This window comes from Passer domesticus, chromosome 21 (genome assembly GCF_036417665.1).
Source record: "Passer domesticus isolate bPasDom1 chromosome 21, bPasDom1.hap1, whole genome shotgun sequence".
Taxonomy (NCBI): Eukaryota; Metazoa; Chordata; class Aves; order Passeriformes; family Passeridae; genus Passer; species Passer domesticus.
In genome coordinates, this window is record NC_087494.1 from 1,490,280 (window position 1) to 1,513,612 (window position 23,333).

Consider the following 23,333-nt stretch of genomic DNA (forward strand, 5'->3'; position numbering starts at 1 on the left):
CTGTGAATTTCCCAACTGGAGCTTTGTGGTTCAGTTTTGTCTCATGTAAGGGAAATGAGGTTTCAGATCTCTCCTTACTGGTGGTGTTTGAGTGTTGACATGTTCATTTTTAATTTTTTTTTTCTATAAAGTTTAATAATAGTGGAATATAAAAGTGTTAGAATTGGAGGGAATTTGGGGGGATATATTCTGCAGAAATTGGGGTAGGGAGGGACAGAGATGGGGGCTGTAGGCATAATGTCTTTTAGGAAATACATGTGTTTATGACCACAGTGAAACACTTTGAAGGAAATGCAGCTCTGTGTATGTGGAAGGGGGAAGGCAGGGTGTGGGACTGGAGCTCATTTTCAGGAAACAACCTTGCTGCTTTTGTCCTGCTGGCATGGAGCAGAGCAGGGAATTGATTGCAAAGGCAGTTCCTCACCCTTCTGCACCCTCACTCTCCCCCATTCTCTCTCTCACACACAAGAACATTCCCTTTTCCAGCTGTTGGAAGCATCAGCAGGATCCCACTGCTGTCTGAGGGAAGGGTATGGAAAAATGTCCTGGCCTTGCTGGGAGTGTGGCTGTGACACAACTGCAGCAGCTGAGGAAACAGCACTGCACGGTCAGAAGGAGCCCCAGAGGAAAGGGGCTTTGTAAATTATTCATGCTGGCTGCTGTGAAAGCAATAGAATTAAATTAAAATTGAAATATAAACATGCATCATGCTAGATTTGTGGACAAAAAAGGAGCTTGGCTGCTGTGGGATGTGGAGGCCACAGTGCCAGTGCTGAGTCCAGCCCAGCAGCATCCTGGGGCTCAGCCTGGGCTTCTGCACATGGGGGAAGCTTCTTCTGCACCTGGAGGAAGCTTCTTCTGCACATGGGGGAGCCTCTGGAGCTGCTGGTGGCTGGAAACTGCTCTGGAGACCTCTGGCCCTGAGTGCCTCGGGCTGTGCTGGCAGATTTGAGGGTGAGGGGGTATCTGCTGCACCTCTTGTGTCCAGGTCAGGATCACCAAAGGCAGAGCTCCCCTCTGAAGCCATTTTTCAGCCCCTGGGGAGGTCAATCCCCAGAGCTGTGCTGGGGATGCTCTTCTGTGCTCCTCTTTGTAGCTCTGCCCAGGTGCTTTTAAACTTTCTTAAGGAAAATCTGCTCAATCCCTCAGGCCAGAGCTGGTGGAGGTGCCGTGGGAAGCTCCTGCCTGGGCTGGGGTTGGAAGCTTGGGTGCCATCTGTGTTCCTGCCTTGCTGTGGCCAAATTGCATTCCCAGCCTTTCTGGCCTCATCTGGTTTTCATTAAATGGAGTTTTCCTGAAAGTGCCTGTCCATAAATGCTCCTTCCCACTCAGCACACTGGGGTTGCCAGCACTGCCCCAGCCCCTGCACAGTGAGAAACAGGAGCTGCAGGATGTGGGGTGGTGGAGAACTGTACAGAAGGACTCTTCTTTCTGCCTCTGTCAGGGAATTCTCAACTATGGCTATAAATTATTTAGTGATGATGGTGAAAAGAGAAAGGGGAGAAGGTTTAATTTCAGGCACTTCTGCCAAAAGAATGGATAGAATGGCTTTGAAAAGGTGTGAAGGAAGGGTGGAAAAAACCCCAAACCAACCCTGCAAAGCGGCTCCAATTACCTCAGCCTCAGCTTGGAGTTGGAAAGCAATTTAGTGCAAGCAAAGCTTTGGACCTGAGAGCAGAACCCCCAAGAGAGCTGTGGCTGCAGCCCCCAGAGGCACCTGGGGGGTTCCTGGGTCCTTTTCCATCCTCTGCCTTCTTCTGATGAAGTTTATAAAGGCTGACTCTTTGAGACTGACATCAGTGCCCAGGGTGAGAATGCTCTTGCTGCACTCAGTGTGTTGATTCCTCAGAGCAAAGGGATACATCCAAGGAAAGCCACCTGTGAGTCCTCTCTGTGCAATGGCAGGGGTGTAACTCCAGGTTAGTTTTAATGAGCATATGCCAGTTGAAACGAATAAAGCACATTTTCTCCCACTTAATGGTTTGGATGCAGGTTGTAGTTACTGCAGGGTTTTTATTTCTTCCCTTTTGTGCAGGATTGCTGTGCCATGTCAGGATGTATCATTATGAAGTTTAACTGCCCTGTGCTCTGGGTCAGGCTTTGGTTCCTGTAAGGCTTTTCTGAGTTATGAAGTGGTACCAATAATACCTTTTCAGCCTGGAAAACTCTGCCAGAGAGAGGCTGATGGAGGGAAATGGGCTTGAGGGCAGACTCTGACCTGGGCTAGACCAGACAGAGTAATTGTGTCTGATGCCTGCAGCACAGCACTCGAGCAGTGCCAGTCCCAGGAGCCTTTGTCTTGTTGGGGGGCTTAGAGGGAGAACAAAATCCTTGGGGAAGACTTTTGCAGTGGCCTTGGAGAGCGCTGCAGTGGCACCTGGTTTCCCAGGAGCAGCAGAGCCGAGGCATTGCCAGCCCTGCCCCTTCCCAGAAGCTTTCTGCAGGCCGAGTGGGGAGAGCAGCTTTCCCCGGGTGACCTGGTGCCTCTCTTGCAGTGCACGTGCCGCAAGGACATGGTGAAGATCTCCATGGACGTGTTTGTCAGGGTGCTGCAGCCCGAGCGCTACGAGCTCTGGAAGCAGGGCAAGGACATCGCTGTGCTGGACCACATGAAGCCCACGGCCCTGAGCAGCCCCGAGCTCGACGCCTGGAACGAGACCAAGGCAGAGCTGAAGGCAAAGCTGCTCCGGAGGTAAACGCAGAGAGGGTGTGAGCCCGCCCTGGAGTTTAACTGCTCCGGTTGTAAATGCTGCCCTTCTCCACATTCTCCGTAGTTCACACTCTTTTCTTTTCTTCCTTTGCTCTTTTCACACAGTTCCTCGTGCTGTTTGTCTGGGGTAGTGTGTCCCTCGTGGTCCTGTTTCCTTCCCATGTTATAAAAGCACATGTTTTTCAAAGTGGGACACTTTGTGCTCCCTCAAATCTCATCTCTTATCCTGGAAGACAAAAAATATCTGTAGTGAACATTTAGAGCTTCACTGGTCAGAAAGCAAGAGTTTAAAAAAGCCCATCAGTTGCAAAGGGGATTTTATGCATGTCTTTCTGTGCTTCCTTTGATCTTTGTATTAATTTTCTACAAGTCTGTGATTTTTGTGTGTTACAGCATGCTTGAATTGAAAATTTGGCATGCTAACCTTTTCCTGTTGGAATCTTGCTTTATAGGATAGGAGATGAGGAAGAGGACAGCAAACACCGGTATGTGACTTCCCTCAGCATCATCAATCCCTTCATTCTTTTTCCTGGCAAGTTTCTTAAATAGCAGCTCTGGGACTCTTCCTCAATCACTGAGTTTTTTGTGAAAGCCCCCAGGAAATCTTCATGCCTTGAGGTTCCTCAGGTTTCATCTTGGTTTGGATTTCTGTGATCTCCATCACTGGAGAACCTCACCTGTCTCATGGCTCTTGTGGTTTTCCCTGTTGAGCTGCTCTCCTGGGCTGGCAGGGGTGTGTGCTGTACCTGGGGCTGGGGACAGGGAGCTGGTCACCCCTGGGAGTGCTGCTGCAGCTTTGTGGCTCTGCAGGGTTCCTGGTGGAGCTGATGTGTGCAGTGTAAGGTACCGTATGAACACCAAGGATTATTTTCCCTCCCTGAGCCTATTACCCAGCAGAGAAGCCTCTCTCTCAGCCTGAGCCTATTGCAAAAGATCCAGGTACTTTTTTTGCTTATCTGTTCAGTGTTTCCTGGATTATTCCAGCATTATCCTGGAGCAGTTTTGAAGCTGTTCAATACTCCTTAGCTGTACTTTCTCCTGTGCTTATGTCTTTCCAAGACATCATTTTACTTGAAGCCTGACTTTTCTCAGCAGGATGGAGGGATGGGATTCACCTCTGCCCAAACCTTCACAGTTGTAGCTACTTAATTTAAGTCACTTTGTGCTCTGTTCTTCAAAGAGTACAAACGCTGCTTTTTTGTCAGCTCTCTTGGAAAAAATGGAGCTTTTAAACTCTGCAGAGAGGTGTTATTTCTTCTCTAAGGTCAGTCAGACTTGGTTACCTTAAAAAACCCAACTTTGTTTACTTTATGGCTTCAGCAAGAGACTGTTTTAGTCCAGTCCCCATTTCATTTCTGGTGTGTGAGTTCTGTCAGACACAGAACAGCTTCACTTCTGGAAGTGCTCAACCTTCAGCCTGTAGTTCTGGAAGCACTTTCCTTAAATGCTGAGCTTTCTGCCTCTCTCCCCCACAACCCCTGAGTGAGAAGAGCACTGCAAAACAGATCTTTTTTTTTCTCTCCTGTGAGTATAAAACTCTGTGCTGTAATTTTTGCCTGGCACTTCCACACCACAGGAATAAAACACACTTTGCTAAAACCAGCTTGTAGCACTTGACTCCACTCCTCCTTCAGCTACAGAACATTCCAGCTGCAGTGGCAAAGTCTTACAGCTTTATCTTCACCTCCCACCCTCCACTCCCCTGCCAGGGAAGGTGGTGTGTTCTTGGAATATGGGTGAAGAGCAGAACTGCTCCTTCTGGGCTCAGCCCCTGCTAATGAGTGTCCTGCAGGTGTGAAGGCACCAGCTCTTCTTGGGGGCCACCATCTGCTCCGAGTCTGGCAATTAGAGGTCCCTGTGCATATGGATCAACTTGCTTTTTTCTATTCATCATTCATCTCAGGTTGAATTTTTTTTCTCCCTGCTTTGTCAGTTTAAAGGCTGATTAAGGGCTCTTTAACTCTGTTGTGCTCCCAATGTAATTAGCAGCTGAGTTTTCTGGGCTCTGAGGATGGGGAGCTGCTTTTTTAGCTTTTCTAGACTTTGGGACTGATGAGTAAAGTGTGTTTTAGTTTTGTCACATGATGGTGGATGTGAGGCCATAAGGAAAATGCAGCTTTCAACCAAAGAAGAAGTGCCTACATGCCAAAAATGGGGTAAAAATTGCAAGTTTCTGAATCAGTCCTTTTGGAAAAGGAGAGCTTGTTAGATTTAATTCAAGGAGCAGTTCTACAGATTCTGCAAAGCCCTGTGCTGGGGCTGGCTGGGATGGAGTGACTGGGATTTGGGGCTGCACCAGTGCTCACAAAGCTCTGAAGTTTTGGCTGTTGCTTGCCCAGTGTCAAAGCTTTATCTTGTCCCACTCTGGCCCAGTGGGACCCTGGTGGGGAGGGGACCCAGCTGGCCCCGAGTGGCCAAGGGGAAATTCTGTGCCATAAAATGTTATGGGGAGCAATAAAAACTGGGGGAGAGGAGGAAGGAGGGGTTTGGCTTCTGAGGTGCCTTTTTTGGGGACTGGCTGGGCATTGCTGTGGCTGGGGAGGTGGTGAGTGGGTTTCCTGGGCTTCTTTCTTTCTTTCTTAATTCTTTTCTTCATCTATTAAACTGCATTTGTCTTGACTTACAAGCTTCTGGCTCTTGTTCTTCCAGTTTTCCCTGCCTGTCCTTCTTGAGCAGTGGGAATTGTCTGTGAGGGTACAATTCCCAACCCAAAAATCTTGTCCTGACTTCTGAATTTCCTTTTCTCTTTGCATTGTGGCTCCTGTAATCTTTGCCTTAGTGGCATTGACTTTAAAAAGAATGAACAGCATTGCTATTGCCTCGTTAGTGTTTGTCTGTTCTTATTAATATGCATATTTTTTAGTTAGATTTCTTCAAGGCCTTGGACCATCTGAATTTACTGCTGAAAAATCATAGACTGCCTATTGATTTTGCTGTGAGCATTCATTATAGTGTGTTTTTGGGAACTGGCAGTGCTGGGTAATGTCTCAGAGCTGGAAGATGATGTTTTGCAGACTTCCAGCAGTTTGCCAAAGGGAGGCACGGACAGAATGAAAAGAAATAATGGAATGGAGGCAGAGGATGAAAGAGAGATTTAAACAAGTTTTCATCTGTATTTTGAAATACAAGCAAAATAGATTGAAAACACAATTAAAATCACTTTAACTGCAGCTTGTGAGCTTACATTAGTAATGGTAGGAAAAAGCTCTTCAGGAAACCCAGACAATTAATGGCTGCTGTGAATGGATCTTAAATGCTGTGTTATGCAAGGTTCATCTGCTCCCTTTCAGATATCTCTTTTGCCCTGTAGCTATTTTAGCTACCTTGTGTTTTCTCTCCAAAGAAGATCCTTTTGTTTTTTATTCAGCTTTTTAAGTCAGTGATGGTTTTCTATTTTGAAGGCTGTTCTTTTATGTCAAATCACACTTCTGTACTTTCAGGTCTCACAGAAAAAGGAGTCAGCCCAGAAGACACAAAACAGAGGATCAGAAGTCTCTTGGGGATGTCATGGCTATTGAAACTGCCTTGGAAGATGTGAAAGTAAAAGAGGAGCTGAAAAGGGGGCCGGATCTGGAGGAAGAGGAGAGAAGCAAAGGGATGGAGGGAGAAGGTGAGGCCAGAGCAGTGAGGAGCTCTAAAACACCTCTGTGAATAACTTGTCTGCTGCTGTTGATTTCTGTTGAAATATCAGCAGAGTTTTCCCCACTATTAAAAGCTCACTGAAATATGTCATCATTCACAGCAGCAATTGATTTTTCCCTCCCTTTAAGGATTCAATCCAAATAGCTTTTTTGGCAGGGCTTGAAAATTCTATAGGCTCAAACTATTACAGGATTGTAAAAAATATATATTATGTGGGGAATATTTTAAAGAATTTCATAGAGAAACAAATAGATGTATTTTTGTGTCCTGCTCTGAAAAAGAATGATTTGTGCACTGCCTTGTGCAATTCATCTTTCCTCTTCCCCTCCCTTTGTTCCCATTTTTCAGAGACAATCCAGAGAGCTCAGTTTGGGTGGGATCCACAGCTGCTGCACGAGTCCCACTTGGGTTTCTTCAAGTTTAGCTGGAGCAGGGAAGCTTTTCAGCTTCCTCTGCATGAAATATAAAACCTTTGCTGAAAATAAAACCAGGCCATGACAACTCCCAGTCCTTTGGGATTCCTTCTGCACATCCAGTCCCCAGGCCTGAGCACACCCTTTGTGCTGGGGGCTCTTTCTGTGGCACCTTTTTCTTGGCTGTGTAGAAAAGGTTGGAGTTCTTGCTGGGAAAAAGCTGCTTTTTCTCCCCTGATGTGTGGTGAAGTGGTTTTTGTGTCTGTGACACACTCACTCCCTCTCTGAGGCCTCTCCAGCTCTGCTTGCAGGGGATTCATTTACATCTATTGTATATATCCATTATTTGTTTAGCATTTGGAGAAACTGATGCTGCAAACTGTTTAGAGAACCTCAATAATGATCATAAAGGAAATCTGTGGAAGCTCAGGGAAGAGGAATGAGGGCTTTGTTCAGTCTCTCAGCTAGACAGTGTATTTTCTCTTTTCATGGGAAATAAGGAGTTGGAAAACCATTGTTGCACAGTGCAGATACTTAATTTCTATTGCCCTAAGCTCGAGAGCATCAGCAGTGTGTTAAATTGTCTGCTCTTAGCTCTTGTACAAGTTTAACACTTGATGCTTGTAATAAATGGCCCGAAAATGCTGATTTTTCTTCGGAGACGAGAGATAAGTGACAAGGACAGATCTGAGATCATTAGAATGGCCAAGGAATAATAAAAACTCTGTTCTAGCTGAACGGCTTCCAAATCATACACTTCCAGTACTTCTTAAGAGCTCTGTAACTGTTGGCTCAGGAGGGAAGAGCTTATTTTCAGCACCACTGCAGAAGTGCCACTGGAGCAAACTCCAGCTTGGTGTGGCTGCTTGCAAATGTTCAGCTTTCCTACTGCAATACAGCAATTAAATCCCAATGGCTTCTCTAGTTTTCCATATCCTGCTGTCTGCATTGCCTCTCACCAGTGTCTTAGGGTTTCATCTTGAAGAAGAAAACAGCATCTGTTTGGATGGCCCTGCTTGTGGTAATTCTGCTCCCACCCCCTCCTGCACTTCCTTTCTTTATTTTCCTGGTTTTAATTTGACTTCATTTTCTATTACACCAGAAGACATGACCTTGAGAAGGAGAAAGAATGAGATTTCAAAGTAGTCATGGTTCCAAAGTAGGTCTTGTGCTTTGTCTTGGTTATTTGGACAAGCTGAGTATTTATAACTTGAGGTTTTCAGGATTTCTGACCCAGATCCCTTATGGTGTTTACTTTTGGTTTTTATGACTCAGCTTTGTATTCATAATTTATTGTGTTGCTATTAATATATTTAGAATTTTAGCAGGTTGTCTTGGGATGTTAGGAAGGAGAGTGTTGAGGCTTTGCCCTTGTGTGAGCGTGCTGAGCAGCAGAAATCCTCCAGTGAGTCAGCAGGGGAACTGCAAGCCTGAGTGCCACCTCCAGGGCTGGGGGCTCCAAACCTCCCTGGCACCCCTTCAAGCCCTCCCCACCCTTTCCAGGGAGGAATTCCTGCTGGTGTCCAGCCTGAGCCTCCCCTGGTGCAGTGTGAGCTGTTTCCTCTTGTCCTGGTGTCCCCTGGGAGCAGAGCCTGACCCCCCTGGCTGTCCCCTCCTGGCAGGAGCTGTGCAGAGCCACAGGGTCCCTCCTGAGCCTCCTCTGCTCCAGGCTCAGCCTCCTCCCAGCTCCCTCAGCTGCTCCTCAGTTTCCTGAGCTCTGCTGAGGATTCAGATTGTCCCTGGGCAGGCAGCACAGCACTGCCACTCACGTTCCTTGTGTCACCTTGTGTCACCTGCAGTTCCTGTGTCCCACCCACAGCTGCCATCCTCCTGCAGTGGAAGGACAGGTTCCTCTGTTAACCCACCTGTGCATGTGTGCCTTCAGATCCTTTTCCTTCCTGGAAGAGTTCAGGATAGCCAGATAAGCTCTTGGAATTTTTCCTCCCTTTTTCCTGGCTTCTGATTCCGTAGATTCACTTGCAAACTCGTTTGTTCATCTTAATGCAAAAACTTTCAAGCACAGTTCTCAGTGCCAGCTGCTGTCAAATTACCCTTTAGAAGTCAATAAAGCTGGTGAATGGCATTTGTGGTGCTGTTGGGGAGAGAATTCTTGGAGTGTATAGAGAGTAAATATGATCTGGTTTTGTGCAACTGGGGAGAAATCCAATTTGCCTTTCATTCAATATGTTTGTTTCTCTAAGGAAATTCAATATTCCTTTCTCTGTGATAGAACAAACCAGTTTATCTGAGGGACTGCCTACATGAGTACAACTATAATTATTTGAGCTGGACTTGTTCCCATTTTTGTAAGTTAGTGTAAATTGTAAATAAAGTGATCAGGCTTCTGGGAAATGCTGGGGTTAAGGTGATCCCTAGGGGATTTCAGCAGGGATTTTAGCACTTTATCCTGTTCTGGGATTATTCACCCTTCTTCATGCAGAAACCTCCATTATGTGATGGTTATTTTGATTTTTCCATTCATGGGTTGGGCTGGTCAGGTTTGGTGTAACCTGAAGTGGAGGGGTCTGAGTGGGCTGGGGTTGGTGGAACTTCTTCCCTGGGGTGAGCAGGCTGTCCCTGATTGTCCCAACCCGGAGACTTCCCCTCAGTGGAGAGCAGGAATTTTAATCCCTGCTGTAAAATGGGAGTGTGTGAATCCCTCCACAGGGAGGAGAGGGGGGAAGGCTTTCATGGGGCAGTTCTGCCTCTGGTGACAATAGTGAGATGTTTATCTGCTCAAGAAGTGTTGTCACATCCATGAGGGCTGTGCAGATAAACTGAGTGACAGTGAGCTGGGAGAAACAAGGACATGGCTGTGAGTAAAGGATATCTCAGGATCCAGCTGAGCTCTGTGCTGCACCTTGATTTATGCTTTAAAAGCATTTTTTAAAAAAGCTTGATAGCAGAAATCTTTGGGTAATAATGACTCAAGTATCTTTTTTCAGTTCTTCATTTCCTGGGGCTGTTGGGTGCATTGGCACACCAGTAATACCCAGATAAGAGCTGTGCTTGCAAACACAGGGAGCAGCAAACCACTGATACAGAATGGGGGTCTCCAAACTCTTTTGATTACATCTCCTTATCAGCAAAAAAAAAAATCATCTGAGCACAGCTCCTGATGTATGTCTTTATTTAAATACACATTTATTCATATATAGCACAGAAATACACATGTACATGTGCATTTCTGTGCTAATATGAATATACAGATTAGAAAAGGAAGGCATAAAGATAAAGAAATACTGTTTAAAATATTTATTTTATTAATGGTATAAAAATATTTCATTCCTGCACCCCAGTGGATGGTCTTGTGCCCCTGACTTTGGAGGACAAAAAACTTGGAGCACAGAGTCATGGCTAATGTGACATATTACAGGTTTTTTGGCACAATGTCCAGTTTCCTAGGGATTTAGCTATCTTCCCTCCAGGAAACGTTGCTTTTAGTAGCCTTTGTGTTCCAGTCAGGAGTTTAACAGTCCATAGAAATGACACAAGTATTTTCTTTCTGAAGTGGCTTCTCTAGGTCAGGGCTGAGGCACAGCTGAGTGTGTGCAGCTTTCAGAGCACCTGTTGGAAAGCAGTAATTCCATAGTGGAATGTGCTGGCCCAGAGTGGAGCTCTGGGAAGGGAGGGAAAGCAGTAATTCCATGGTGGAACGTGCTAGCCCAGAGTGGAGCTCTGAGAAGGGAAAGCAGTAATTCCATGATGGAATGTGCCAGCCCAGAGTGGAGCTCTGAGAACGGAGGGAATTGCTGAATTCCATGAGAGGCTGTTCTAGCCCAGCACGGAGCTCTGAGGTGGGAGGGAAATGCTGAATTCCATGAGAGGCTGTTCTAGCCCAGCATGGAGCTCTGAGGCGGTAGGGAATTGCATTCCCTCAGTGTCCCCTTTCTCTCCAGCAGGCGAGTGCAAGGCCAAGGCGCGGCCCCCGAAGGCCAAGGCCGAGCGGAAGAAGAAGCAGCTGTTCCCTCCTCAGCCCCCGGGGCCACCCCCGGGGCCCGTCCCGGCCCCTCAGCCCTCTCCTGAGGCCAGCCCGGGCCCGGCACGGCCCCCGGGGCCCCCCTCAGCCCTGGGCACGGAGCAGGGCCGGCCCGCGGCCCCGCTGAACGTGGTGCAGCCCTCGGAGGCGCCGGCCGAGGAGGACGACTTCAAGCCGCGGCCCATCATCCCCATGCTGTACGTGGTGCCCCGCAGCAAGAAGGTGGTGTTCGACAAGGAGCACATGTCCTGCCAGCAGGCCTTCGAGCAGTTCGCCACGCAGAAGGGGCTGGGCTGGCGTGAGCCGGGCCCGCCACAGGGCCCCGGCAAGGAGCAGGATGGCGCCGAGGCCGAGCGCGCCCCGCTCACCGCCGAGGTCAGTTGTTGTGTTTGTGGGGTGCCCCGTGGCAGGGAGGAATGATGGGTCTGGCTCCGTGTTCTTGAAGGCTAATTTGTTTAAACTATACTAAAGAATACAGAAAGGGTACTTACAGAAGGCTAACAAGATAATAATGAAAACTCATGACTCCGTCCAGAGCCCCCACACAGCTTGGCCAATAAGTCAAAACAATTCACATGAAACCAATGAAACGATCACCTGTTGGTAAACGATCTCCAACCACATTCCAAAGCAGCAAAACGCAGGAGAAGCAATGAGATAATTATTGTCTTCCTTCTCCTCTGAGGCTTCTCAGCTTCCCAGGAGAGAAATCCTGGGCGAAGGGATTTTTCCAGAAAATGTGACTGTGACAGTCAGTGGCTCGCAGGCTGTGGTGGCCAGCGTGAGGACAGCTCCAAGGCCAGGCTGGGTGCAAGCACCACCTGATCTCGGGGTCTACAGCCCCGTGGCAGGGTTGGAACTGGATGGGCTTTCGGGTCCCTGCCAGCCCAACCCAGTCTGGGATTCCATGAGTCACGATTTCCGTGGAGTTCCCAGCTGTGTATGTGGTTGCGCAGACTTTTCATGAGCTGATGGAATTGGCAGCTTGCAGATGTTCTGAGGCTGTCCTGATTTGAAGAAAAGTCTGTAGTTTACCCAACTTCTTAAGAGTTGGTGTTGGCTTTTATCTGCTCCAGGAATTGGCTTGGAAGGCTTCGGTCGTTCAGCCAAAAGGCAGAGAAAAGTTTTCTGTGTGAATCCAAGAACTCTCTTTGACAGGAGCTCTGCCTCTCTAGTCCTGTTCCCTCCTTTGGGGTGCCCATCCAGCTTGTTGTGCTTCCTTCCAGGCTGCTTCTGCCTTCTCCAAGATGAAGATGGAGATCAAGAAGAGCCGCCGGCACCCGCTGGGCAAGCCCCCGACGCGCTCCCCGCTGTCCGTGGTCAAACAGGAGACCTCGAGTGACGAGGGTGAGTGAGCAGCACCAGGGACCTGGGGATGTCCTGTCTGCCCCAGGGAATTGCTGAAGTCTTTGGCAAAACTGGGTGGCCTGAAACTCTGTGTTACACGTAGCTGGTAGGGAAGGCAGCGTGTTCCCGTTTGGATAACCCAGCTGGAAACAAAACTCCTCCGTGGGAGGTGTCACTTCTCACCTCCCACCCTTTTTTCACTCAAGAAAAATATTTTGCTGGTTGCAGAATGAGGCAGCATTTTGGGCAAAGGGAAAAAAGGAGTTTGCAGAAAATAATGTCTTAAAGGCAAAGCTCTGTCTTGGATATTGCAGTGGGATGAGAGCTGGTCCTTGGAGGCAGTGGAGGTCAGATCTGCTCTCATGTGTGTGAGGAAAGTCAGTTCTAACCTTTTGCTTTCTTCCTAATTCACATCAGTGTTGGGGTCCAGCTTTCCTTGGCAGAGGCAGAAATGAGAATTTAAATGTTTTTTGGTGTTTAACTGTACATCACTGATTCTTCTTTCCCCACATTCCAGTCCCCAGCAGTCTGGACCAAGGGGAAATAAAAGATTCTTACCTCTCACACTGTTTTGTGGTGTAATCTCCCACTTTGAGGCCTTTTCCACATTACTCAGAATATGAACAATGCCCCAGTAAGGAGCTTTTGTGTGCTGGGTCAGGCACGTGGGAGCTGCTCACAGCTCCTCATTCCAAAGGACATCATCTTTCCCATTCACCCTCCTTCAGGAGTGCATCCTTTGATTTTAGAGCAGCCTCCTGCAGGAAAGGCTTCTCCTGAGCTCACAGAGCTCCTTTCCTCACCGAGGAGGATGCATTTGATGCCTTCCAAGTGTGTAACATGGAGTGAAGTGTGCAGAGGCAGCTGAGAGTTGTTCTCTTGTTTTGGTGTGAGACCTTGGAACCAGCTCTGAGCTGGAGGATCCTCATTAGGCAGATTCTTCTCTCTGCTTTGACTTGTTGGATGCTGTTTGGGGACTTGGCTGGTGGAGCAGGAGCAGCTCTTGTGGAAGCTGGCATTTCTTGGGGACTGATTTACAGCTCTGCTGGGCAAAATCTGATCAAACAGATTCTTCCCTCCCCACCAGGGAATAGAGGCAGCTCTCTGCACCCCAGGCTTTCTCAGGGAATGATGTGCAGGATGATCTGCAGGCTGCAGGAGCAACAGTGAGCATGTAAATTAAGGGAGTGCACATGTTACACAAAAGATTCAGCCCAGACAAGTTGTTTGCAATGTGGGAGCCATTCTGAACGCCTTGTGTCCCCCTGGATCCATCCTGGGAGGAGCCAAGGTGATAGCACACACCAGTCATTCCCTTTCTTCTCTCCCTCTGTCACTCTGGATTAGGCTGCTGGTTTCCCTGGTGTCATAAATCCTGGTCTGTCACCTGATGTGCCTTGACTGAAATTTGGAGAAATGTGGGTTTTGATTCATGTCTTAAAAATAAACACTTTTTAGAGGGTAACCCTCATAGGAAATGTGACAGAGCCACACACCCAGCACTCACCACCTCAAAAAAGAGATTCATCAAACACAATAAAATTTCTGACAAATATATTATGGGCAGCATTTAAAATCTGAGATGTAAACCCAGCCATTAACATTTACTCCAAGTTCCTTTTATTCTTTCAGGTAACCCAAGAGTAAGAAAATCTTCAAAGGGTGGGAGAACTGGGGAGGAGACTTAGACTTGTAGAGCAGAACATAAACTGCTTATTTCCAGTAATTAACAGTGAAGCAGTGAACAATTTGGTTTAATGTGCTGAGCTCTGGGGATAATGTTCTTCCAAGATGTTTTTGAGTTCCATGTTCTTTTGGAAACTTTGCAGATTGGTGATGCAGGGAATGATTTACATTCAGCCTTGTGTGGAAAATGTCTTTAACACTTACAGTGACTCAAAACTCCTTCATAAGGAAGGGTAAGAAACTGGGACCCCCAGACTGCCACAAATGGATTCGGCAGTGGTTTAATCGTGAAATGCCAAGGACCTTTTAAAGGTTTATAAAATAAAGAATTAGCAAACTAATTAGCAGGAGCAGTTGCTGGCAGAGCTGTGGCAGAGGGAGGGATGGTGGGGAGTGCAGATGGGAGGCTCAGAGCTGTGGGAATGGCTGTACCAGAACACTGAAGCAGGGCACCCCCAGCCAGGGTTGGTGTGTGCAGGGCAGCTCTGGGGTGCACCTTGGGCTGTTTAATTCACCCTTGCTCCTTTTGCCTCTGCTCTTTTGCCTTTACTTACTGCTCATTGTTTTGGGATTTCTCTTTTTTCCTTTTCGTTCTAGAAATGTTTCCATTTTCTGGAGAGGAAGATATGAGTGATCCAGAGGCTTTGAAATCTTTACTTTCCTTCCAGTGGAAGAACAAAGCACTTAATTTCCCAGCTGAAAGGAAGTTCAATGCAGCTGCTGCCCTGAGTGAGCCATACTGTGCTGTCTGCACCCTCTTCTACCCCTATAACCAGGTAATTCCTCGTCACAGAGTCAGGGAATCATTAAGATTGGAAGAAACCTTTGGGATCAAGTCCAGCTGTCAGTCCCCCACCACTGTGTTCACCCCAAAGCCACGTCCCCCACTCTGTCTCCATGTGTTTTGGGATGGTGACCCCAGCAGTTCTCTGGGCAGCCTGTGCCATTGCCTGCCCACACCTTCCATGAAGAGATTTCCCCTAATACCTCATCTAAGCCTCTGCCACTGCTCAGATGGATGAGTTAGGATGCAGACATTTCTAATACAGACAAACCCATACAAATCTGCACACCAAAGAAATGTGTTTGGGTTTGGCAGTGGCTGGAGCCTTTTTTGTTATCTTTCCTGGCTTCTCTGGCTTGCTCAGTGTTCATTTTGAAATCACACTGAAAGGGCTTTGCAAACACTGTTCCATGCAGAGAAAAGTCACACCAGGCTCCTGTTTCCACACAGGCCTGAGTTGCTGAATTTATGCAAACAAGCCACAAAATAAAAATTTACTGAGTAAGCACATCCATCACCTTTTTTTGGAAACTACCAATATGCTTTGAGGGATGTTATAAGCAGAAAGGCAAAATTCATCAGATGAATTAGTTATTTGTGCAGTTGTGCATTGATTTGTTCTCACATAAAGCCAAGTCTGGCTTTGTGTGCCCACCAGGAATTCGTGTCTGAGATACTTGTAGCTGTGTTGGAAGCTTTTCCTGAGGAAAGCAGAACCCACCTCCCCCTTCAATAAAATCTCATGATTTATTATACAGACTGAAAATAAAATATCTGTTCTGATTGCTGGCTGTTGTGAGGAAAACTGGGTGCAGCTGAGCTGGTTTTATCCATTGCTATTAACTCTGTCAGCTACCAGAAACCTTGAAATGTCCTTCAGGAGAACTTCTTGCAGGAAAAGTAGGGAAGGATGCCAAGGGGATGGGAAAGAGAGAGAGGGGGGGAAGGCCTTGCTTTTAGTAATATTTTCCTTTTTATTTTTCCTTGGTGTTTTCAGCTGCAATTTAAGAATTTAGATTTTTGCAGAAGAAAACCAGGAACAGCTGCTCATTATTCTAATGCTCCTTTGAGCTTCCACAACAAATTACAGATCCCAGTCTGTGCCTGAGGGAGAGAGGGAGAAGCAAGGGGGAATCAGGATTTTGGGCTGTTTGTTGGCTGTTTGGTGTCAGGTGTTGGGTGACCTTTTTGCAAGGGGAGTGCTCAGAGTGGAAAGGGAAAGCCATGGCCAGCAGGAGGTGGTTGCAGTGATGGGGTTTTCTCTGCAGTCCTCACAGGTGGAGAAGGAAGCTGCCCCAGTCTCTGCAGGGGAGCCATCCTCGTTCCTGCACCTTTCCAAGTGTGGCCAGAGGACCAAGCCCCTGATCCCAGAGATGTGCTTTACCTCAAGTGGAGAAAACACCGAGCCCCTTCCTTCAAATTCCTACATTGGAGAGGATGGAACCAGTCCCTTGATATCCTGTGCCAAATGCTGCCTGCAGGTTCATGCTAGTGAGTGTTCACCTTCCCCAAAGCCTTTGGGTCCCCAGAAACTCAGGAGTTTGTGTGTTGCTGTATTTGAGAGGTTCATGCTAGTGAGTGTTTCACCTTCCCCAAAGTCTTTGGGTCCCCAGAAACTCAGGAGTTTGTGTGTTGCTGCATTTGAGTTCCTTCTTGGCAGGTTTGTGTCCTGTCAGTCCCATTTTTTATCTTTCTTAGTACAAGGATATCAGGAATCCCAGAAAGGTTTGGGTTGGAAGGAGCTTAAAGCTCATCCAGTTTCCATCCCCTGCCTTGGGCAGGGAACATTTCTCTCAAAGCACATCTGTGTATTCAAGTCCATCTTGGAAGTCACTGATCTTAAAAATACACACCAATATTCTTTTTACTGCTTATTTTGTTGGCTGATTCGTCTCTGTCTCACAGAAAAGATTCTTTCTTTTGATACCTTTCATTTTTTTGTAATAAAGCAGAACTCAAAGGCTTTATTGCACTCTTTTCTCTCACATATTTTGTTCCAATATTGTTCTGCTGGGGGAGGCTATATTGCTCCTGCATGCAGCAGAGATTATGGAGTAGTTTGAGATATATTTTATTAGTGTCTGTGATAGTGTTTGTAGTAATGGCACTTGATTACAAAAGGGAACATATGTCTGTTTGCTTCCCTGATAGTTATGTCTAAAAGAAGATCTGATTAATCCTGGTGGAGTGTACCTTCAGTGGAGATTGTACAGCATCCAGTTAGCATTTGTGACGAATTACTGTTCAGCTGTTTGATCTTGACAGATGGAGAATCTTATTTGACTTGCATCAGCTGGAATTACTTTTGTTGTTCCAATTTTAGAGCCTGCAGGTCCCTGTGCAGCTCAGCAGGGCTGGGGAACTGGAAGGCAACTTTTGTTTCTGTGCTGAATCCCTAATTATGGTCATTTCTGGCTGATCAGGCCGTGGGATGCAGAGTGGGTGTGAGGAGGAAGATTTCATCCTGCCTTCACAGTTCAGGGCTCCTGCATCTTGTCCATCCTCAGGCCTGCAGTAGTCCAGTCTATCAGAATGGTTTCTGTGGCCAAATTCTCTTCAAGGACAGAGGGGTGTGGGCAAGATGATGTTAATCTGCAGGCTCAGACCTGAGGTCCATCTTTTTTTAGAGAAACTCAGCTTTATATTTTGGCTGTACTCTCCCCTTGAGGGTAGGGCAGGACAGGTGTTAAATCTGATGGAGGCTCAGGCTGGAGTGCCTGGTTGTCTCCTTGTGCTCTGTGACATCCCTTTGACTTTGCTGCAGACAATCCATTTGCTTTTATTGCAGGATTGCAGTGGTGAGGTGTATTTTGGCTGACTGTAAAACCAGCTGGCAGCCTGTGTGTTCTTGGGAAGTGCCCTCTCAAACTGTGCTGGGTTCCAGCAGCCAGGCCCTATGGAGAGGGGAAGGTTGGGGAAGGTTTCTGGGCTTTTGAGGCACTGACAAAATCCATAAAAAGAGCATATTTTTCTTGGATTATCCTTATGGGACAACCTGGGGTTCAGTAAATGGGATTTTTCTGCCCTCACAGAATCACTGAGGTTGGAAAAGACCTTTAAGGCCATCAAGTCCAAACGTCAGCCCAGCACCACCACCCTGCCCACCACTGGCCATGTCCCCAGGTGCCACATCCATGGATGTTTTTAACACTTCCAGAGATGGTGATTCCACCTCTGCCCTGGGCAGGCTGTTCCAATGCTTTACAACCCTTTCCATGAAGATATTTTTCCTAATTTTCAATCTAAACCTCCCCTGGTGCAGCTTGAGGCTGTGCTCAGGGTCTGGCTCTCCCTCAGCTCAGTTTTGGACTGAACACCCCTGTCCCTGTTCTAGGCCTGGGTGGAATTTGCTGCCCTGATTTGCCATATGATGAAAAGAGACCTCAGATGTGGAGAGCAGCTGCAGATCCATAGTATTGACTTTTTTTGACATGCTGTTTATCTGGTTAAGTGGATGATATTTATAAATCAGGCTGTGGTGGCAATCCCAGTGCTTTCTGAATGTCTTCTTTTGAGTCTAATTCAGTAATTTGAGATTGTTGTTCCCAAGTGAAATTTTCTGTTCAGTTTGTTAGGACAGGTGAAGGCTGGATGAGATTTTGTGAGGAGGGATGGAGGCTGGGTGTAATGAGCTGTGTGTTAGCTGAGATGCTTATCTTCAATTTTCCACTCACTTTACAAGCTTGCAGGAATCACATAGATCTACTTTTCCAAAACTGTATTAGTGTCTTTTCCCCATTGTTTTCAGTGACAAACCCCAGTGCCTTTTATAGAATTTTAAGGACTTTTTTTGTTCCTATTTCCCTGCCTTTATAATGGGCATAATACCACTTTACTGTTTTGGTGGTGTTGTAGGAGGATTTGGTGTTTGCATGTTACAGTAATTGATGCTCTGTAAAGTGAAATGTTTTTAACACTTTCTATAACGATAAATTAAATGCTGTTAACCATGTGGACTGCAGGTATTTCATTTCCTTGCAGTACTATTGGCCTTGTCCTTCCTCATAACACCACTCAGCAAAAGTAACTGCTTCAGCCTTGCCAAAATTCAGTGCCCTTCCCTGATTTGATGTGTGAGTGCACTCCAGCAGTGGTGGCATCACCTTGTAGCCCAGTTTCTGCCTAGAGAAACAAAGTCTTGTTATTGTAGTCCTTAGAAAAGTGAAAAACAAACGTGAGGGTTACCTGTGGGGGGGTTTGGTTGGTTTGTTTTCAGTACTGCTGGTCCCAATTCCCATTTTGGCGGAGCCTGTGGAATACAGTTCCTCAGATGCTCTCAGAGTTGCTTCTGAACTGAAAAGTCATGGAGTGAAGCTGGGAAAGGTTGTGGAAGGGTTGTGGAAGGGCTGCTCTGAGGGGCTGTGGCTCTGTTTCTTGCAGGCTGTTACGGGATACGCCCGGAGCTGGTGAACGAGAGCTGGTCGTGCTCGCGGTGCTCGGCCGGCGCCTGGGCAGCGGTAAGGACTGCCCCCAGCACACCCTGGCACTGCTGGCACCCCAGCTGCTCCACAGGCACGGGGGGAGGAGGATTCAGGGTGCCTTTGGTACCCCAGCCGGGGTGTGGTCGCTTTCTGGGGAGGATGAACGGCCTGGCAGAGCTTTTGGGTCCCGTTCTGAAGGGGTTGTGTTCCCGCAGGAATGTTGCCTGTGCAATCTCAGGGGAGGAGCTCTCCAGATGACCACTGATGGCAGGTGAGTGCTGGTTCTGAGTGTGTTTTCCTTCCATGCTGCTCCTAATCTCCTTGTCTTGTGAATTTGGTCTTAATGCTCAGCGTAGCAGCGAGTTTTGGGGTTCTGGAGGGAACTGCTCCTCGTTGACTTGGCAGGATGAGCCCAAGTGACTGTGCTGCCCTACACTGCACCAGGCTGCTCGACAGCAGAGCTTCTGAATGCCTGCTGAATGTGGCTGCTTCTCAGAGAAAAGTCTTCTCAGAGAATGTTTAGCGTTGTGCAGTATCAGGTGTAGGGGAAGGTTGGTCTCTGTTGTTCCAGAGACATTTACCTTGTGCCACCCTGATTAACAGTCGATTGGGAACATTGCCAAGGCTGGAAATGTGCCTCGATGCTGAGGGAGGCAGGGAAATGTTAACTGCCCTCCTGAGCATTTCATTCAAATGATGGCAGGCCCTGATTTGTGTCTTCACTTTGCTCCCCAGGTGGGTCCACGTCATCTGTGCCATTGCTGTCCCCGAGGCGCGCTTCCTCAATGTCATCGAGCGTCATCCTGTGGATATCAGCGCCATCCCCGAGCAGAGGTGGAAACTGGTGGGTGTCTTTTACTGGGGACAGTCTTTGGGAACAGGAGCCAAAGGGAAAAGCTGTGACCAGGCAGAAAATCATTGTGTGGGTTTGTGAAGCAGCTGAGATTGGAGGTGATCTCGCTCTCATTTCCAAACAAAAGCGGCGTTTCTGTCTGCTGAGCCCTCTCAGTGCTTTGACACACAACCAGCTCTGATTTTCAGATGTGCCTTTACTCTCTGGGAGTGTGCTGTACCCTGGGCAGAGCCTGGGACTCCTTCCCACCTGCAGTCAGGTGTAAAGTGTTCTGAAGGCTCCGTTTAATCCAAGTACTGCACAGCAGGCGTGCAGAGGGACATGGTGACTAGAGAGAAGCTGACTTGTTCATCTCTAATTCACCTTTCCTTACAACATTTCTCTTTTTCTATCAAGAAATCTCTTGTAGAAATGAATAAACATTTCTCTGACCCTGACTGCAAGGCAAGACTGCAAGGATTTTAATACAAGCCCAGCTCCAAGTTGTTATTTAGCTGTGTGGCCTCATCCGAGGGATTAGTAATGGACGATTCATTAGCTCAGAGCAATTTATCTTAATGTTAGTTAATGCTCCATCACTATAGTGTGTTATTGCAAAATAAATTGTGCTTTTGCTGCTTTTTTTGGTACAGAAGTCAGCTGGGTGACACAGTGTGGGATGGGGAAGGTGCTGGAGCAGTGATAGATGGGTTGTGCTGATGGATTCGTTAACAGAGCTGCTACTTAGTGCAGCGAGCCCGGGTGAGAGATTAGGAGGAACCTATCCCTGCTTCCAGAGTTATTTCTCTGTTGTGCAAATGGGTTTTGTACACAAATGTGAATGTAAAAAGCATTCATTATTCAGCAGGAGTGATGGGGCAGCGCAGTGCCAGGGTGATAAATCTTGCAGCCGTGGCTCTTTATGGATCAGCTGACACTTGCAACGTGCATCCTCTTCATTACCAGCACTTGTAACGCTGAACTTAAAATCCTTTTACACAACACTCACTTGTATTGCTTAATGGAGCCTCACAAGGAAACATGACTTAATTCTTTAACCCTTCCTTGGCTGCCTGGCAGTCCTGCAGAGCCAGGGCAGTGTCTGTGTGTGTCTGACTCTGCTGCTTTGCTCTGCTCCAAAGCACAGCCTGTGCCTATCAGAGCCTCTGCATGGACCCACTGCACCCATGTCTCATTCATTCCTCAATTAAAACTGCAAAGTTTCATAGAATCCCACAATATCCTGAGCTGGGAGGGTCCCCCAAGGCCATCAGTCCAACTCCTGGCTCTGCACAGACACCCCAACAATCCACCCTGAGAGCATTGTCCAAACGCTCCTGGAGCTCTGGAAAGAAATTTTGGTTGATTTCTTCTGTTGTATTCCATTTGCACCTCGTGATTTCTTCCTTTCTCAGGGAACATGGAGAATTTTTACATGAATTGCCTTGACTTACATAGGCCAGTGTTGGAATTTACAGGCACATATTCCTTATGCTGCTGTTAGCCAGAGCCTGGCTTGTAGCTCAAATGTCAAACCTTCACTTGGAAAGTTTTAGAGTTATCAGTTAGGTAAGGATTAAACAATTAATTTGGAGGGCAGACTGCAGAGGCAGTGAGGCTGTGCTGTGGGGTGTGAGGTACAAAGGGAGTGTAAATTGGATGAGACTGTGTGCAGAGACTCATGGGCCATGGTGGGGAGTTTGAGGATTCTTCATGGGAATTTGCAGGTAATTCCTGGAGCATGTGGGGAGTCAGTGGAGGAGCTGGGGGCTGAGTGCTTTGGGGGTGAGCAGCTGCAGTCAGGAAGATAAACTGAGGGAGACTAAAAGGTGATGGCATTGGAGCTCCTGACTTTGGCAGTGATGGGCTTGGTGCAGAACTTGATAAAATTGGGAAGATGACCTTTGTGGCTGGAAAAGATGGAAAAGGAGAGAAGGAATGATGTGAAGGGTGAGGACAGCTGATGTAAACAGATGAGGGTAGTGGAGGAGAGAGGGGGTAGGGGTTATCTGTGGTTATAATTTGATTTTTTAATATGTTTTTATTGTTTTAAGTTCCTGTGATGAGGGCTGAGGTGCCAAGGGGTGGCAGTGATCTGGTGAGAGGAATATCCTGTTCTCTAAGCTTGGACCAGGTCTCCCTGTGCAAGCACAGACTTTTCAGTCCATTTGTGGGTATGGCACCATTTTCAGGACTGCAGTTTCCTGCTCCCAGATTGATGGCACATTACAGGCCTGTGCACGTAAATTATTTATGACGTGGAAATTTGGAATAATTAGCTGTCATTCCTCAGTGGAGTAAATGAATTGCAGTGTTCATCATGCAGCAGACAGCCCATTTCTTACTCTCAGCAGTGACCTGACTCTGGTGTGCATTTTATTCTGTAGATTTCTCTCCTGTGCTTTGGACTCTTTCCCCTCTCACAGAAAATGCTTTTAAATCTCCTTGTGCAGCTTTCCCACAGCACTTGGTGCTGGTGTTTCTGTCCATCCCATCTCCCACGCTTCCAGATCTGCATTTTCATACAATCCCAGACTGGTTTGGGTTGGAAGGGGCCTTAAATCCCACCCAGTGCCACCCCTGCCATGGGCAGGGGCACCTCCCACTGTCCCAGGCTGCTCCCAGCCCTATCCAGCCTGGTCCTGGGCACTGCCAGGGATCCAGGGACAGCCCCAGCTGCTCTGGGCACCCTGTGCCAGTGTTTTACCACCCTCACAGCCAAGAATTGTCACTTCCTCCATCACTCCTTCCACATCAGGCTCACTGTCACTCACATTTATCTTCTGATCATATTTGCCCTGAACATCCCTGTGCTGCAGCTCTTGTGCCTGTCACAGGGAGTTTGTGTGGGCACAGGGTGTGTGCTGATCCTGCCTTGGCAGAGCCCTGTTGGCATCAGGAGGGGCAGATTCCTGCCCTGGGGGTGTTCATGCTCCCCCAGCCCCCTGTGTGTCAGCAGCTGTCCCCACTGCTGGGACAAGGGGATATCCACAGGTTCACAGTGGCTATTGGCTCCCCTCAGTCCTGCTGGGCACTTTCCTGCTGCTTATCAGCCTCTGGAACATGGTTTGCAGAGTGATAAAAGCTCAGCTTATTAAAGGCTAAACCCACGTTCTGGCAGCACTCAGGCTCTGGCTTTGAATTTCCTGGCTTTTGTTGGTTTGTGTAAAAAGGCCAAATTAATCTTTGGTGTAAACAAAGTGCCTTCAGTTAATTCATGGGACTTATTTCATATAAATGTGGGGCAGAGCCCAGGCAGGGAGGGGGATATTCCACGGGAATAAGGAAGAGCAAATCTTCTATTCTTTGGCATCTTTTGCTTTCAGGGAAGAGAAGTGTTCCTGGAGAGGGAATCCCAGAATGGTTTGGGTGAGATGGGACCTTGAAGGTTTTGGAGTTCCACCCCCTGCCATGGTCAGGGACACCTTTTGTTCATTTTAATCCTGAAAGGCACATTTGTCTCATGTGTTTGATATTAATTTTGCCCTGATTTGCCTTGTGCCAGCCTCAGATAAGGTG

General features: G+C 47.5%; 1 protein-coding gene across 5 annotated transcripts in view; it reads left to right on the forward strand.

Annotated features, from left to right (window-relative positions):
* KDM4B (lysine demethylase 4B) overlaps positions 1 to 23,333 on the forward strand; it is a 73,083-nt gene that overhangs the window by 42,477 nt on the left and 7,273 nt on the right. For 3 of the 5 annotated variants that reach the window (XM_064396182.1, XM_064396186.1, XM_064396187.1), the window contains 10 exons: positions 2,496 to 2,692; positions 3,163 to 3,195; positions 6,151 to 6,320; positions 10,665 to 11,119; positions 11,971 to 12,091; positions 14,375 to 14,553; positions 15,830 to 16,052; positions 18,942 to 19,018; positions 19,198 to 19,253; positions 19,718 to 19,826. In XM_064396182.1, the coding sequence (XP_064252252.1) occupies positions 2,496 to 2,692; positions 3,163 to 3,195; positions 6,151 to 6,320; positions 10,665 to 11,119; positions 11,971 to 12,091; positions 14,375 to 14,553; positions 15,830 to 16,052; positions 18,942 to 19,018; positions 19,198 to 19,253; positions 19,718 to 19,826 (1,620 nt within the window). The remainder of the gene's footprint in view (positions 1 to 2,495; positions 2,693 to 3,162; positions 3,196 to 6,150; positions 6,321 to 10,664; positions 11,120 to 11,970; positions 12,092 to 14,374; positions 14,554 to 15,829; positions 16,053 to 18,941; positions 19,019 to 19,197; positions 19,254 to 19,717; positions 19,827 to 23,333) is intronic. The other 2 variants (XM_064396183.1, XM_064396185.1) reach the window with 2 other exon arrangements.